This window comes from Pteropus vampyrus, unplaced genomic scaffold (genome assembly GCF_000151845.1).
Source record: "Pteropus vampyrus isolate Shadow unplaced genomic scaffold, Pvam_2.0 Scaffold43, whole genome shotgun sequence".
Classification (NCBI taxonomy): Eukaryota; Metazoa; Chordata; class Mammalia; order Chiroptera; family Pteropodidae; genus Pteropus; species Pteropus vampyrus.
In genome coordinates this window covers 8660339-8677595 of record NW_011888824.1, presented here as the reverse complement: position 1 = coordinate 8677595, position 17257 = coordinate 8660339, and the positions used below count along the sequence as shown (strand labels likewise).

Sequence of the window (17257 nt, the reverse complement as noted above, 5' to 3'; positions counted from 1 at the left end):
ATATGAAAAGATGTTCCACATCATATGTCATCAGAGAAATGCAAACAATGAGATACTACTACATACCTATTAGGATGGCCAAAATCTGAAATCCTGACAACTACAACATCAAATGCTGACAAATAAGTAGAGCAACAAGAACTTTCATACAGTGTTGGTGGGAATGCAAAATGGTACATTTTGGAAGACAATTTGGCAGTTTCTTCAAAACTAAACATACTCTTACCATATGATCCAGCAATCACTCTCCTTGGTATTTACTCAAAGGCGCTGAAAACACATGTCCACACAAAAACCTGCACATGATGTTTATAGCAGTTTACTTCATAGTTGCCAAAACTTGAAAGCATCCAAGAAACCTGATATATCCAGATTATGGAATGTTACTCAATGCTAAAAAGAAATGAGCTATCAAGCCATGAAAAGACATGGAGGAAACTTAAATGCATATTATTAAGTGAAAGAAGCCAATCTGAAAGGCTACATACTATATGGTTCCAACTATATATTTTGGAAAAGGCAAATTATGGAAACAGTAAAACAATCAGTAGTTGTCATAGGTTGGGAGGGGGAAGGTTAAACAGACAGACTACAGAGGATTTTTAGAGCAGTGAAACTACTCTGTATGATACTATAATGGTAGATACATGTCATTATACATGTCATTATTTGTTCAAACCAACAGAATGCACACCACCAGAGGCAAGCCTTCATGTAAACTACAATATATGGGTAGTAATGATGTGTCAATGTAGGTTCCTCAATTGAAACAAATGTACCACTCTGGTGGGGAAGGTTGATAATGGGGAGGTCTATGCATGTATAGGAGAAGTGGGTATATGGGAAAGAAATCTGTACCTTGTTCAATTTTGCTAAAAACCTAAAGCTGCCCTTAAAAGTAGTCTACCAAAAAAAAGTAAAGGAGTAAGTCATATAAATATTTAGAGAAGGCTCATTCTAAGTAGCAGAAGCAACATGAGTGTAAATCCCGAGAAGGTTTTGCTTGACTTGCGTGAGAAAGAACAAGACCAGTGTGGCTGAAGCTATGTGAGAGGGAATATAAGCAATGAGGTAGCAGTGGGAGCAGAAGGTTCACAGCCTTGTCAGGTACAGAAGGAACTCTGGATTTTACTATGAATGAGACGAGAAGCCTTCAGAGAGTGTTGAGTGGAAGAGTGGCACATTCGGACTCACTTTTTCAACAAATCATTCTGGCTGCTTAGGGGTGCTTTCATGGAGCCTTTGAAAGAAAAATTACTTTAAAATATGATTATGGGCATACTCACTCTTTAGATTCCTGAGTTCTTTTAGTAACATGTTGTACAACTGTGTCATAGCCAGATTCTTCCCCCTGATTCTGATCAGATGTCCATTTTTCCATTTCTTCTTCAATCATAGACCCCAAAGTGTTACATATATGCTGTCTAAGGTATTTCACAAATTCATAGCTGAAAAAAAAAAACTTTTTTTAAATAAATGCAGTAAATATCATGAACTCACTTATTAACCATATCCAGAAAAAAAAAAAATGTTAGCACAGAAAGATTTGTAACATATTCAGATTTCTTACCTTAAACTAGGATTAAAGTAGTTTTTCGTGCCAAATCATCAAGCAGTTAAAATTGAAAATGAAATTTTTTTGGCTACCTGGGTAAGGTGGCTGTTCTTCAGAGCACATTCAGTAAGTTAGTAAATGTTACACTGAAGACAATATGCTAGATATCATGATGGACTCATAATTATGGGAAGAAAATTACTCAGGCTTCCTTGATCTCTTGTACTATATAAGGCAGAGCTCTTATGCAATGATATAACCTAGAATTTTGTTGTTTTTTTTCTGGGACACTTGGCAAAGATCATCATTTAACAATGACAAGTACAAATTTTGGGACAAACCCAACCTTTAGTGGGTTAAGAGTCTTTTTACTTTACCTTTTATGCTCCTATCTTTAATGTGTGATGTACATTAAAGGCAGGGAAAACAGTTGTTAAAGATTTTTATAATTATTCAAGCTAATGAGGAAAACCAGACTAGAATAACAGTAATTATGAAAGAATAAATAAGAAAAAGTTAAGCTCCGATCATCAGAAGAGTTTCTGTGTACATTTTAAATGTACACAGAATGACTTTAGGTCCACCTAATCAGCTCTTATCTATATTTACAGAAAGAAGTATCTAAGACAATTCAGTGCACTGGACATTTTTCTTCATAATGTTAGGTTCATGCTAACATTAAAACTAGTTTGCAAACTCAGACAATATAGCAAATATGAGATGGCAAGAATTCCAAAAGTGAATATAATTATTTCATGAAACATGTTTACTGAAAATAAAAAAGCAATGATGATAATTAATATCGTGATTTAGAAAGGGTAGAGATTTTGTGGTCTCTCAAATGACAAAAACAATTCAGGAAGATACATTTTGTAAATGCTACTACATTCGAGACTTTCAGTTTGAATATATCACTACTTAAGAGCCCTGCATATATGCAGTATAGGACCAAGAGAGCCTGAATAATTTTCTTCCCATAATTATCAGTCCATCACAGTATCCAGCATATAGTCTTTAGGCCAATATTTATTAAAGTACTGAATGTGCTCTGAAGAACAGCCACCTTACCTAGGCAGCCAAAAGATTTTATTTTCAATTTTAACTGCTTTTGATTGAGATTTCCTGCCCTGCCATTTCCCCTTAACTCTGACCACATCACTACCTCCTGGAATCCCCATGGCTGCTTCGGCAGTGTAACTATAGGCCGGCCATAGACAATAGAGACCTCAAAAGTCAAGCACAGATATTTGCCCTATTGAAAAATACAGTTAAAAAGGCATGAGCACCAGCTCCAGCTCTACTACGCAGCTGTGTGACCCTGGGTAAGACTGTTTTTTCATCTGTAACTTGGCAATGATCAAATCTAATTCACTCTACTATTTTAAATTAGTTCTGAAACTATTAGTGGTTCTCAAACTATAGTGGTTCTCAAACTATTAAGAAGGTAGTAGACAAAAAACTTAAACTTTGTAATTGTTAACTACTAGAATTTAAAAAAAAAAAAAAAGTTTAGCAAATGTATTCTCCACTCCCATACCTTCAACTTCAGATTCAATTTGAACAGGTAATTTTTTTTTAGCTTTTTCTTCAGCTAAAATATCTCTTCAGAAGGCTGACCTGTGCATTAACTGCCTGCTGGACAAGGCTACTTTATGTTCTTTCGTCATTTCAGTCAGCATAACCAAAATCAAATTTATCATCTTACCCATCCTCTCAGAAACCACCTTCTCTTCTGACATATATCTTTGTTAATGGTACCATCCTTCAACCAGATACCTGTGTACAGACTCAAACAGCTTTAACTACAATCTTCTCCATGACATTTCATATCTAATTAGTTAGCTCTAATTCGATAAATTCTCTCTCCACAACTTCTCTTTCCCTTCCCACTGCCACCAGATAATGTTCATATCTTCATAACCTTAAGCTAAACAATTGCAAAAGCACTTTTAGGTCATCCTATAAATCAGTGGTTCTCGAACTATAGCATGGATCAGAATCGCTTGAAGGGCTTGTTAATGCAGATTGGCAGGCCCCACTCTCAGAGCTCTGACTCAGTAGGTATATAGTGGGGGCCCAAGAATTTGCATTAAAAAGTTCACAGGTGATGCTGATAGCAATGCTGATGCTGATGCCAACGTCAATGCCACTGGTCCCAGCACCATAAATGGAGAACCACTGATCTAGACAGATAGCTTTTAAACTATCCTAAGGTTCCTGGAACTCTGATTAGCAGATTCTTATTTAAAGAAGCAGCATTAATCCAACATATTAATGATTAATGCTCATTTAGTTGCTTCATATTAAAACTACATAAAATATGTAGGTACCATTTTATGATCCTTTGCATTTAACTGATTTTTCTGATTAACAGACCAAGCATCAATTCCAATAACTTAGAATAAGGAGGCCCTGCCACCGTTTTAGAATTCACATAGAATTCATTTTTAATTTTAGCTCCTCCACTTAAAAACTGTATGAGGCTGCCCAAGTTACATATTATCTCTGGGCTTCAGTTTTTCCATTCCATCTATAAATTAGGGAAAGTATCTATCCTGGAAATCATTATAAAGATTCTAGAAATATATGCCCTGCACCTAACACAGGGCCTGATATAAATTTAACAATCAATAAGCACTAGCTATTATTACTAACATTAGTATTAAATTTAAGACACATTTTGCTATTGACATTTAAATCTCCCCTAGATCTCAATTTATCCTATCAGATTTATGTCTCATCACTACGTCTCACACAAGCCCGACAGTCCCCATGTTTTCTTTCCTTAGGACTTTTGAAAATATTTCATCCATTTAGAGTGTTTTACCACCACCTCTCTTTAAGTAGGATCATCTACAACTTAAAATGCTACTTCACGATAAAGCCTTCCATAGTTTCACAAAACCCAATATTCTGTCTTTCCCAGGCCCCAGGAGGACTTTGCCCCTCTCTGTTAGCACTCAATATATTCTGTCTTATGTATAGTCACGTGACCTTCTTTACCCTTTGCTTGGCTCCTGACCATATCTAAACCCAGATTTTTATATTCTTTATATCCTTGAGAACAAAACAAATTCAGTTATTAGCATATCATCTACAATACCTTTTTAAATCTTTGTGGGATTGAAATATAGCACAGGGGAAGGGTTTATCTCTTCATTTCCTACAATGTCAGTGTCTGTCAGTTTGAACAGTTAAGATTATCTTTCCTAAATATTTTAGATGGTTAGTTCCTTGTTCATTAAATGTCTATTAATAATTTCAGGTAGCATTATGCTACAATTAACCCGCTGCATACATAGTCTCTAATTCTTCCTATATTCCCCTTTATAAGAAAAAAAGAAGAGAAAGAAAGGGTAGAGTGTAGCAAAAAGAACCCCACACTTCCCAACTACCCACCACATTTCTGGTACTAACATTATTTTTCAGAACTCCCAGTCTTGATACCACAGGATACTCTTCAACTTCATCTTCTGTACCCACCAACCCACTCTACCATGTCTATCCAATCACCAGCACTCATTAGCATTTCTTAAGCATCCCGTGGCTTCATCATTTCCTCCTTTTTTCCACGTCTATTGGTCAGTACAAAACCACATCACCTCACACACAGATCACTACAGTCTTCTTGTCTTCTTATTTCTGCTCTCTTCCTTCTCATATTATCCTAAACATTGTAGTCATATTGGTCCTCGAAAATCACTGATTTCATTATTTCTGAGTCATGAAAGGCTGAGTGCAAGGAGCAAGGCTGAGGCTTCATAGTTTGTAGGCCTAGGAAATGTCATGGAAAGCAAATGTCGGGCACAGAGAAGATATATATATTTTTAAATACACATTATTTTGAGTTAAAGAGATCTCTGGAGCAGTGATACCTAAAACTAACTAATTATAAAACTCACCAGAGAAACACCAAACAATAAACTACAGCACTCTCTCACTACCCTCCACCATCACCCCTGCTTCCAAAATTTACTAGGTCTGATGCAGTGATGGTAATTTGTACTCCCCTCGCCTACCCCTAAGCTACCCATAATATCTGAAGGCAGTACCAGGGTTGGATGCATGCATCTCAATCTGATCTGTACAATCATTACCCAGTTCCACCCTTCACAGAGACTCACTGGTCTGGGATGGGATGTGGCATTGGTGTTTTATAAAGTATGCCCAAGTAATTCTAGGTTGCAGCCAGAGCCATTTTACTCATACCAATACCTCACACCAGGCCACATAGATAATACCTCAATAAATATTTCTTGTATTTAAAACTAACTACTGGCTACCTATTATCTTCAAATACAACTTCCTTGGCCTAGAATTTAAATACACAATTAAGCCCCTTTATTGGGGCATCTCAATTTAAATGAGACCACACTCAATATTCTCGACATACCACCAATCATGTTGATTTGCATATAAGCAAGAAGGTGCTTTTAAGTGACTAACGTGCTAGACTGTGCTAAGCACTTTTTTAATATTGTTGATTTACCATATGAGATTAAACAGTCAAAGATCCTTGTCAAATTCACTACTCTTTCTGGTCTACCTTCCTCCAAACCCCATGTCATTCCTACAACCCCACTCTCTCAAATAGAAAAATTTCAAAAATGTGTAAGTAATAAAATAAGCTGTTCTTTAGTCGTAAATTGAGATTATTTAAGTAATAAAATAAGCTGTTCTTTAGTGGAAATAAATAAATGTAATACTCATATTTTTACCAATTTGTATAATCTTTAAATTTCATTGAGGTAAATCTATAACATTTTATTTTCTCAGAATTATAATTAGCATAATACATTCAAAAGCATAATTTACTTAAAATTTGAAATTATTGAATTTAAATGTTTAATATTTAATACTCGATGTTTAGCTAGTAACTTCTAAACTTCAAGGAAATAGGTATCTACTAAGAATAGTAGAAGAAGAAAACAAAGTTATTTTGTAAACTTAATGCCCTGCAATACTAGATCAAAATCACAAACACAAATTTTCAGAAATACTCCAAGAAAAGCAAAATCCAAAATTACTGAATCATATGTCATAGAAAATAGCCTCTAATCCTCATCTAAGCAGTCTTTGCTCCTTCCAATGATTTACTGCTTTATATTTGTTAAAGATCTTCTGTTATATAAGCAAACTCCCCATTCATTTTAAATGTTAACTTATTTTTTGGTTTGTATATTTCTAATTATAAACCAAATCTTTGGATATTCTATACAAAATGGTAGAAACTTATAAGAAAGAAGAAAAATTGAAAGTTTAAATTTCAAGAGAATCCTTTAAAGATGTTCTAAATTTTTTTAACATTTGACAACCCCTATACTGCCTGCAGAAACACACAACTGGCTCTGAGATAGAATTAGTGGATGTGTTTGATAAGATCAGAAGACCCCAAAGAGATGTATGTTCTCCACAACTATCCCACCACAACCAGGAACTCTCTGAATAAAGAATCAGAATATCTGAAACTTCAATACCAAAAAAAACTATCATTCCTTCTTTTAAATGTCTTTGAAAATGAAAAAGGATCCAGGAATAGAGAATCTTTTCAATCAGTGTGACCTCACATCCAGCCTCTTACTACTGAGAAAGGGAAAGTGAATATGGAAGAAGTCCAGAGAGAGATAAAAGGTAACTAAAAAAAAATCTTTATCGTCTTCACAATCTTGCCCAAGCCTAGGCAAACAGACACACCAGTATTCCTCCATATCTGAGATATTCAGTGGGAAATAGAAGGTGGGTAAGCCTGAGCTATTTCTCTGAAACTGGAGGGAGAGCCTCTCTGAAGATGAATTCTACATCCCACCATCAACACTTACTACAGAAAGATAAAATTATCCTTCTTTCTTAGTTTTATTAGTTCTATCTCTGTGCTACAAATCAGGTAAGTAGGAGAAATGAATATTTAACTGAAAAATATAGCTTTTGTGTTTGCCTTGTTTAAAGCTCAACCTATAAGCAACAAAAATTATGTTTTCATAACTAAGGCGATGAAGAAATGTGACGAAAGCACATTAAGAAAATGTATTCAAGAAAGAGAATACCATTATAAAAGACACATCAAAAAAAAAAAAAAAAAAACTCCCCACGATTTGGCATCAGCTGTAAATAGCAAATATGCTGGTAAATTTTTAAACCTGTTCTTTGGAAACTTGAATAACCACATTTTTTTTTTTCTAATGACAGCATTTTTATACTACAATAATATCTATAACCACGGCAGTATCTTTCAGAAGATCCTTTCCAAAGTAGTTCAAGATTTTGGTTTACATTCCAAATTAAATGAACCCAAGGATCCCAAGATTGAATCTCACCTTGAGAGGTTACTGCTCTTTTTGAATGAATCTTTTTAAGAAAAAAGATCTCCAGGGAAAGTAAGACCCTCTATCATGCAAGGACCTACTAGGCTGCCTATGCCCTTATGATGCTCTACTAATTCACTGATCACCCAAAAACTCTGAGAGTCTCCAATCCCAAGATAGTGAAGAGCCATTTCTTACAGGGGGCCCTTCTATCTTTGAGTAAGAGTAATCAAGTCTTCAAATTCTCAACCGATAATTCTTTTCATGTTAGTTCTCTTACCATTGGAAATCATGACAATATCCAATAAAAATCCTAGAACTTATGTTGTTCTTCTATAATGATGCCTCAGGATAGAAAATTATTTATGCTATGGGCTGGGAGAAACACTACTATAAAATTAAGTACTGTATTGTCTTCACTGTAGTGCTGAGAGTATTGGTGCCATACTTTTGCCCTTATGAAGTTTAGATTGAATCTAAAACATCATTGGTAACTATAGACTTTTAATCAATCCATTGTATCATTTTTGGAGATTATTCTGGAGGTATACCAATATTCTATTCATATTGTATAAAAGTAAAACCCCTAGATACCTAAAAGAGACTTTTAAAAGGTCCTATACTAATTTAAGGCATTGCAAACGCAGATGTTACAGAGAGTAGACAAGTAAAGTAACGCAAGCCATGATTAAAAGAGAAGAGGATACGGGCAGTGGTGAACTAAAAGGACATGCCTCAGCTAAAAGGAAGAGCTTTGACATGGCTCTAGTCACTTGCTGCCATTCAAGAATATGAGCCTGGTGTTAATCTTTCAGTGTTTTAAGAAATGCCAGAAAACTGATTTTTTTTTTAAATGTGTTATTTCCTAATTTTTAAATGTGTGGTTTTGTTTGTTTGTTTGCTTGTTTGTTTTTAAAAACAAACCAAAGAAACATAACTACAGACCAAATACGACCTGTAGGATGCCAGTTCTGACTTTTTAACACCCTTCCACTCCAAGTATTACAAAACACTGACCAGTAAAGATACTGGTAAATATCTTCTATGTTTAAAATTTCTATTTAAGATATGTAGAATTTGCCTCAAAAATCTATACATTTTTAATAATTTATTTTAGAAGATCCTTACTAGTATTAACTTAAGTCAATTCTGCTATGATTTAGGTCCTTACCTTTCAGATTTATTTTTAGCAGACTCTTCTGTGTTGACATTTTCAGACTTAACATACTAATTGTGCTGGAAAGATCAAGATTATATTATAGGTTTGCATCAGATTTATGTTCTAAATCTTACACTGATCAACCCTGCAATCCTAGACAAAATATCTGACCTTGCTAAATTTCAGTTTCCCAATACTTAATGGCAATACTAATGCAGAAATGTTGTTTCTTACACATAGTATTTTCTTATACTTTAACACTTTTCTCACCAAATATACTATGCATATATTTGACTAACCTTATTTTTTACCTTAAAAACAATTTAATAAGAAAAAATTAAAATTTGGTTTCAATGACACTATTATCAAATAAATGTGAAATATCTTTCTCCAAACATTCCTAAGAAAGGAACATTAAAACCTAAGAGGACAGTAACTTGCTACTAAGAAAAAAACGTGTTGACCTCAAATTTCAGAAGCAGCTCAATTAAAATTCACATCTAAGTGCCTGATTATTTTGCTTTACTACCAATGAACGTGAAATTTTTCACATTTACATAGGAAAATTTTACAAAGTCAAATAAAAGAACATCTACTTTTTCCGTAATTTTTTCTACAGCTTCATTATCTAGATTTTTAAAGAAAATTTAATGATTTTTTCCATGACAAATTTCTGACATGTTCAAAATGTTTTTTTTTTTCAAAATATGTAGATACAGGGATTACTATTATAATATAACAACATAAAAAAATCTAGTATAAGCTTGTTTCAGGAAATCATCCCCTCAGTTATTTAAATTAGCAAGAACTTTTTTAGTCTTATAGAAAAAAAGTATCAGTAATGATATGTTTTTAAAATATATTTTATTTATGTAAGTTATGAATTATAATGCTAATATCTAGAATTCTTAAAACAGGTTATATTTCAGAATCATAGAATTTATTATATGATGAACTTAACTATATGTCATATTAGTATATAAAAAGCTATATAAAAACAAAGAATGAGTATTACATATCACCTACAACCTTTTAGGTCAAAAGATAAATTTCTGAGTCATGATAAACACTAAAAATACATTCATTAATTATGGAAGCACACATATAATTCTTAACTTCTCTATACAGGGATAGCACTTTACATAATCAATGTTTTCTTGAAGTTAACACATAAACACACTAGAATTCACTAATTAAAAAAGTTGCTGGTAGATTCTTCTGTAAAACAAAGAATCCCAATTCAATATATATTGTGTTCCTTCTCTATCAAACCAAAAATATCAGATTAGAGGGCTACGAGGATGACCCTCTGCATTAGAAACTGTTACAATCATTAGGGTTGGTAAGTATTAAAAAAAAAAAAAAAAAAAAACTATACAGTAGCTCCCCCTATCTGTGGTTTCACTTTCCACGGTTTCACTTACCCACTATCAATTGTAGTCCAAAAATATTAAGTGGAAAATTCAAGAAATAAACAATAAATGATAAGCTTTAAATCATGTGCTGTTGTGAGTATCATGATAAAATCTCTCTCTTTGCTTCTCCATTCCTCCTTGGACATGAATAATCCCTTTATCCAGCATATCCATGATGACTATGATACCTACCAATTAGTCACTTAGTAACCATCTCAGTTCACAGTGCTTGGGTTCAAGTAAACCTTATTGTATTTCATAATAGCCCCAAAGCACAAGAGTAGTGATGCTGACAATTTGGATATGCCAAAGGGAAGGTGTGAAGTGCTTACTTTAAGTGAAAAGATACATATATATATATATATATATATACAGGAAAAAACATAGTTTATATTGGGTTTGGTACTATCCTATATAGTAGGTTTCAGGCACCCATTGGGGATCTTGGAAGGTATTCCTCGCAGATAAGGGGAGACTACTAGAATACAATCCTCACTGAAAAATAAGTTAACCCTGCTGTACATTAGTATCACCTAGAGAGCTTTTTGAAAAACACTAAGACTCAGCTTCTATCATGCCTCCACTGCCAAGCCCCCAAGCAATTTTGATCCACTTATGGTAGGGTCCATCATCAGTATTTTTTAAAAGGCCTCCAACTGATTCTAATGTAGCCTAAAAAAAAAAAAAAAAGAAAAAAAAAGAGCTGTATGTTTTATAGGGAGGCAATCCGAGTGTAAAAATTTAAACATACACACGTAAGGAAAGCAATATCCTCTTCTCTACCTCTCTCCCCTCACACCTCAAATCCTTGTTGCCATCTTCAGAGAAAAGGGGGAAAACTTGGATTTTTTAAAGAATGTGTACAGTTTAAGGTGAAAAAAATTAATAGAAGAGGCTATGGAAAGCAGAGGTAGTTTAGGGCAGAAGCCCTACAGGGCAAATCCACTGATAGGGCTATACTGCCTACACTGTGGTTTCTCCCACCAAATCATGGCATTTCGCCCACTTTATTTTATTACACTATCTGAAATTTCATCATTTATGGACTCAATCTTAACAACCATTTTCTTGCTAATACCACAACAACATCAGGTGGATTTAAGGAAGCAATGTTCTGATAGGGAAGATGGGAGGACAGATATACTGGAGTATGAAACACCTTGGGAAGCAATACATACCTAAGTGACTTAAGAATATTTAGTGTTCAAAGAGAGTTAAGTCAGTGAAAAGAAAGACAAATGAAAATATGAGCACCTGAACTAACTGACTTTTAGGATCTCATCCAACTCTGAGATTGTAAAATGCTATGAAAATACCAAGGACAAGCATCTCCTCCTCTTTTCCTCTCCTTACAGAGTTCCTTCCTCCTAAGACACAGACCTTAGGCTAGTGCAGTCAATAGATGAATTTTATTGTCTATATTTTTAATTCTACCAACTACCCGACTACTTTTAGGATTATAAATCTTACTTTTAAGACTACACATTAGTTATAATTTGAGTGTGTCTGGATTTTTTTAGGTAGGCTACAAGTAAATCTCTTTAGTAAACAGTAAACGTTAACTATACAAATAAACCTATCTAATGAGCTAAGAGTAAATTATATTATTTCAACAGCTGTTAGACTGCTGACAGGAACCACAAAGATTCGACTTTAGCTTGAAAAGCATTTTAAAACCGACTCGACTAAAACAATACTTACAGGCAATTTTAAGTATTGTAAGCCTGAAATGTTTACATTAAAAAAAGAAAAGCTGCAAATTAATGAGGTAAGCATTCATTACAAAAGTTTTAAAAGTTCCCCATGAAGAAAAAAAAGTATAAATTAAAGAACCATAAAATAAATACATAATAGAAAAGCAAAACTAATAGCTGTTCTTTGAAAATACCAATAAAATTAATAAACCTCTAATAGACCAAGAACAAAAGAAGGCACGAATTAAAAAAAGAATAAAATCGGAGACATAAGTACAGAAACTGAAAATATTAAAAAGGTAATAGGACACTAATGAAAACTTTATATGAATTTGAAAATCTAGATAAAATGGACAAATTCCAAGAACATGATCATCGCAAAAACTGACTCAGTAATTTACAAATATTTTAAACAACCTTTTCCATGTGAAATAAAAATCATAAATGAAATCCCAAACTTAACACCTGATGTAGATCTGTGTGAGGTATATTAGTATTAATGAGCATACAACACATTAATGAGCAAATCTGAATTTGAGAAAGCTGCAATTTTTCTATATTTCACTGTTTAAAAAATCAATAGCTTGACAATAAAAGCTGGTCTCTGGTATCTCCAAAATAAAGAATATTATTTCTAATAACAGTTATAAGTAGTTGATTTAATAAAAAAAATAAACAAGAAAATCATGGAATTACAAAACAGACCATATATATAACCAGAAATACTAATGAAATTAGACACTTCTATTAGCAGGAATTCCTTCCACACTTTTTAAAATTCCCTTGAGAATCCAATGAAAACTGTAAATGTTTGTTTCTCCCATAGAACTGCAAGCAAACACAAACTTTTGCATAAAATATTAAAGGCTTCAAGAATCCCCTGATGCCACCCATATATGAAATGAGTAGGAGTTTCAGATAAGGATAACTTCACGGTACCCGAGTCAATAAAGGTTTGCATAAAAATAAAAATATTTAAATGTCATCTCTGTGAAATCAAAATGAAATGCAAACACTGAATTGAAAATAATAAATTGAGGCACCTGGTTGGTAAACTTTTCAATGGAGAAGCTTAATTTAAGTAATATGAATCAAATCAAAAGAAAAACACAGGTCTCTAAAGAAACATATCCTTTGAGATTTACCTGAAATGAAATCTCTCTCATTAAACTTCCTAATTCTACTGCTTACAAAACCAGAGCACTCTGTACCTCTCCCACTGCACTTATGTTCCCGACATGTATCCCAGACATCTGAGTACATGCCTTTTCCCTTCACAGAAATTTAAGTCATTCCATGGGAAGTTAATAACCTCACTTCAGTTTTCCTGCGGTCCGTATGCATAATTGATTAACACGGACACTGAGATATCAGATCAGCAAAGGAAAAAGGGATCTTGGGAACGCAATGCTTTTTGGTATAGTGGCAGGAATACCTTGAAATAGTAGAACTGCTCTTAAAAGAACATGAATGAATCATTTACAATTAATGTTACTGTGCTGTTCAGGAGAAAATAAAAGTGGAGAAGTAGACTATGTTGTGGTGTGGCAGTGAAAACAAAGGCAGCTTTGTAAAATAAGTAAAGAATAAATAAATTCGGCATGTGGATGAATAAACGAAATAAAGAACCTCCAACTTGGGGGCTATTTTAACAACAGTAATAAATGAATATTTTTTATCTAACTACATTTAAGACTTTTTAGGGTCCGCTGGTTTGTTTGCTTAAGATATCAAAAGCAATTTTACTTGTGAAAATTTTCATCAGTTTCCTCCAGATGTAAGAGGATCTCTTCGGCGCACTCTAGGGAGGGAGCACCGGTGATCTTCTCCTTCACGCTCTGGAACAATTGCCTCAGCATTGCCTGCAGCATCGTCTGATCCTCGCCAGAGAAATGGGCCATCCTCTGTCAAAACCAAACGCCCACGTTCATTACTCCGGGTCCAAGCACACGTTGCGCACTGCGCAAGCGCACCCCCACCCAGGCCCTGCCTGCGCGCAGCGCCGTTCCCCAGGAGACGGCGGTAAGCGTGTTGGGGTGGGCCCTCGACTCCCCGGGGCGCGTCGTTCGGGAAATCAAGTCACCTTACTTTGGTGAAGCAGGGGTCCGCGAAGACCTGCCTTTGGTACTCGTTGTTGCTGGCTTTCAATACCAAAACTAAAGATGCCCCGCAAGTAACCGCACACAAGATCTCAAGTTCTGATGGGTGGGCCTGACGGCTTGACGTCAGAGTTACGCATTACGTCAGCACGTTGGCGCGGCTTCCTAGGTGAGAGGGAGTGCAGCTTGACCTACGTGGATCTTGGAGAATCGGGTGTGGTCGTTCTCCTTACCCTCGGATCGTTGATGGAATGGAAAAGAGTACGAAAAGAAAGTGTCAGTAAAAGTCAATAGATATGAAATTGAAAGTAGCCTGAAAAGTTGCATTTGAAGAGTGAATAGTACTGCAATGTTGCAATGCTGTTTTCCTCTTAACAACTAACACTGTTAACAAGATAAACCACGTGAATATTAACCAAAAGAGTTATAGAAGCTGTATTTATGTCAGCAAAAATAAAATTTAAGAAAAAAAAAGTCTTAGGGATATAACCTGTAACTAATTTTTAAAAATTGCTCAATTCAACAGGAGGATAAAACAATTTTGAGCTTTAAGCAAAATTCCTTCTCCAAAAGTCTTAATTTTACAGAAAGTTTCTGTACATGTTCTTATAAAATATCCTTCCACTTCAAAGTTAAATACCTAAGATCTATATTTTTCGCATTTGTTTTTTCAGATTGCAAGAAAGAGAGAAATTAAAATTGCTTCAGCAATTGCACAACATTTATGAAGACCTGAAATATCATTTATTATTGTTAAAGATGCAAAAGCCTCTCCCAAAACTGCTGTAAATTACTTCTCCGCCTTTTGGCTAAGATCAAGTGCAAAAACTGTTGTAGCAACCTGATTACCTTGTTGGTCATACTGTAATAACCCTACCATTTTCATGACTCAGTTTGTCTCTTTATCATCTCTGCTTCTGCTGCCTGTGACCATCTTTTCTTGGTGCCTCCTGCATTCAAAACTCCCAAAGACCCTGTAGTGGATGCCATGGTGCACAGCCAAGATCTACCTTCAGGACAAAGTTCTTACTACCCTAACTCTTTGAAATGATGGTTGCTAACATTTCACAGCTGAGCCCCACTTCAGGAATTGCCCTGTAAGAAGGAAGCGGCATGCCCAAGGTTATGCTTCCTACCAGAAGGAGGCCCAGGCCCGCTGACTGGTCAGTGTAGGATCTTGTAGGCCATAGGCCATCCCTCTTATTTTAATTGGGACAACGCGGAAGCACCATCCCAGCTTCAGAACTCCTCATGTGATTCGCTGAAGCCTCTGTTACAAGAGCATTACAGTTGAAGTTCTCCATATCCCTAATTTTGCTACCTAAACTCCTACCAGACATTATTTCCAGAATGCACACTAATAAATATGCTTATAAATCTCAGATTCTAAGACCTATTTCCAAGGGAATGCTAGCTGTTACAGAATATGATTGGATCAATTATGTGTTATCCCACTATCCAATGTATGATGTTGAATAGGATGAGTTTCTGATGATGGCATCAACTTCTGTTCTTCCTATGTCTGTTCTGTACATGGACTTTTGCCAATGTGCTGATTTTTGTTCCAAATGTATGTGGCCACAATAGAAGGGTCAGTTGCTTAAAACATGGATTTCACGTGTTTAATCAAACACAGAAACTAGTCTGTGAGCGTAGAAGGCGCTTGGGGCTCATGGACTTGGAATGAGATAGAAGATGCATGTTGTAGCCGTCAGCCCCCGGTAGACACATGGACCACCAGAAACCAGTGAGTTATAGGAAACGTACTCTTTATTCAGCCAGCTGGGTCTGCCAGGGGTACGCAGACCCCAAATTAAGCTGCCCTGAAAAGTAGAGGTATAGGGTTTTTAAGCCCTAAACCCCATTCTTCATCCTGTTTGAACACACAAGTCTATTTTTCTTCTTTTTGCTGTCAACCCACAAATCAGTTGTGCAAGCAGGGGGTACAGAAGCAGAAAGCTTATTGTTAAAACGTTATGTTCCCATGGGTGATAGCCTATGTTCCCATGGGCAATAGCCAAGCAGTAATTGTCCAGCCAGCACATGCAAAAGTCTAGCAAAGTCCTTGAATTGGGGAAATTGCTCAGTAATTGTTGGGTATGATTATTATTGTTGCCCATTTCTACAACTTTGGAATTGAGTATTTTCATAGAAATTGGCCAGGTCCAACTTATATAATCTAATAAGAAAATAAAGCATTTTAAATTTTCAAAGATTTGAAATTGGCTTTTTTTTCCCTAGGCAATAAATCAGAATGGAATCTCTAATTAAAGCCTTCTTTATCTTTGCAACCCCCCATGTTAGAATGGACTTTGTTTTTTCCCAAATAGATATTGTCATTTTTTGAAAACCAAAGACTTAACTGATGGAAAATTCCTCCAAAAATCTGACAAAGTTTGGACATTTATCCAAAATATAAGTGCTTGGCATTGAAGGTTTGCTCTAAAGTCTGGAAAAAGAATCTGAATTAGTATAGGTATCTGTTTTTTCACTTATCTGGATTTTACTTACTGATCCCACCTAATATGAGCTTTTGTTTTACCTTCTCTTTCTATCCTTCTTTTAACAGGAAGCCAGAAAGAATCTCACTCTTTTGAAAGCAAGGTTATAGTACATTTACTCTCAAGTAACAGCTTTGCTTTTGAAAATTTGACACAGTTTTAAGTACTTACCCAACTTTGAGGGCAGAACCAGAAGTCTTTTTATATATGAACTGTAAATGACTATTCAAAGTAATTCCTGTAAATATATGTCATATGCTCTGTCATTAGTCTAGATAATAGCTAATAATAGATTAACAAGCAATCATTTTCGGGCTTGGGCTCTACCTTCAGAGTTCACTTATATCTTGTATTAGTTTAGGTTACAATATAAGCCACTGTAAAAGAAAAGTGGAGAGGACCACAGAGATACAGTATCTTAAGCAGAAAGAAGTTAATTTACCACTTACATGAAGATCCAGATGTAGTCAGCCCAAGGCTGGTAGAGCAGTTTTGCCATCATCAAGGATTTTCATCTTTGGATCCAGGATGA

General features: G+C 35.0%; 1 protein-coding gene across 1 annotated transcript in view; it reads right to left on the bottom strand.

Annotated features, from left to right (window-relative positions):
- TBC1D32 (TBC1 domain family member 32) overlaps nt 1-14963 on the bottom strand; it is a 174437-nt gene extending 159474 nt beyond the window's left edge. Inside the window, exons 1-3 of the mRNA XM_011358802.2 lie at nt 14209-14963; nt 13872-14029; nt 1287-1448 (exon numbers count right to left, since the gene is read on the bottom strand). Of these exons, the coding sequence (XP_011357104.1) occupies nt 1287-1448; nt 13872-14026 (317 nt within the window). The 5' untranslated portion in view covers nt 14027-14029; nt 14209-14963. The remainder of the gene's footprint in view (nt 1-1286; nt 1449-13871; nt 14030-14208) is intronic.
- Nucleotides 14964-17257: the final 2294 nt, after the last annotated feature.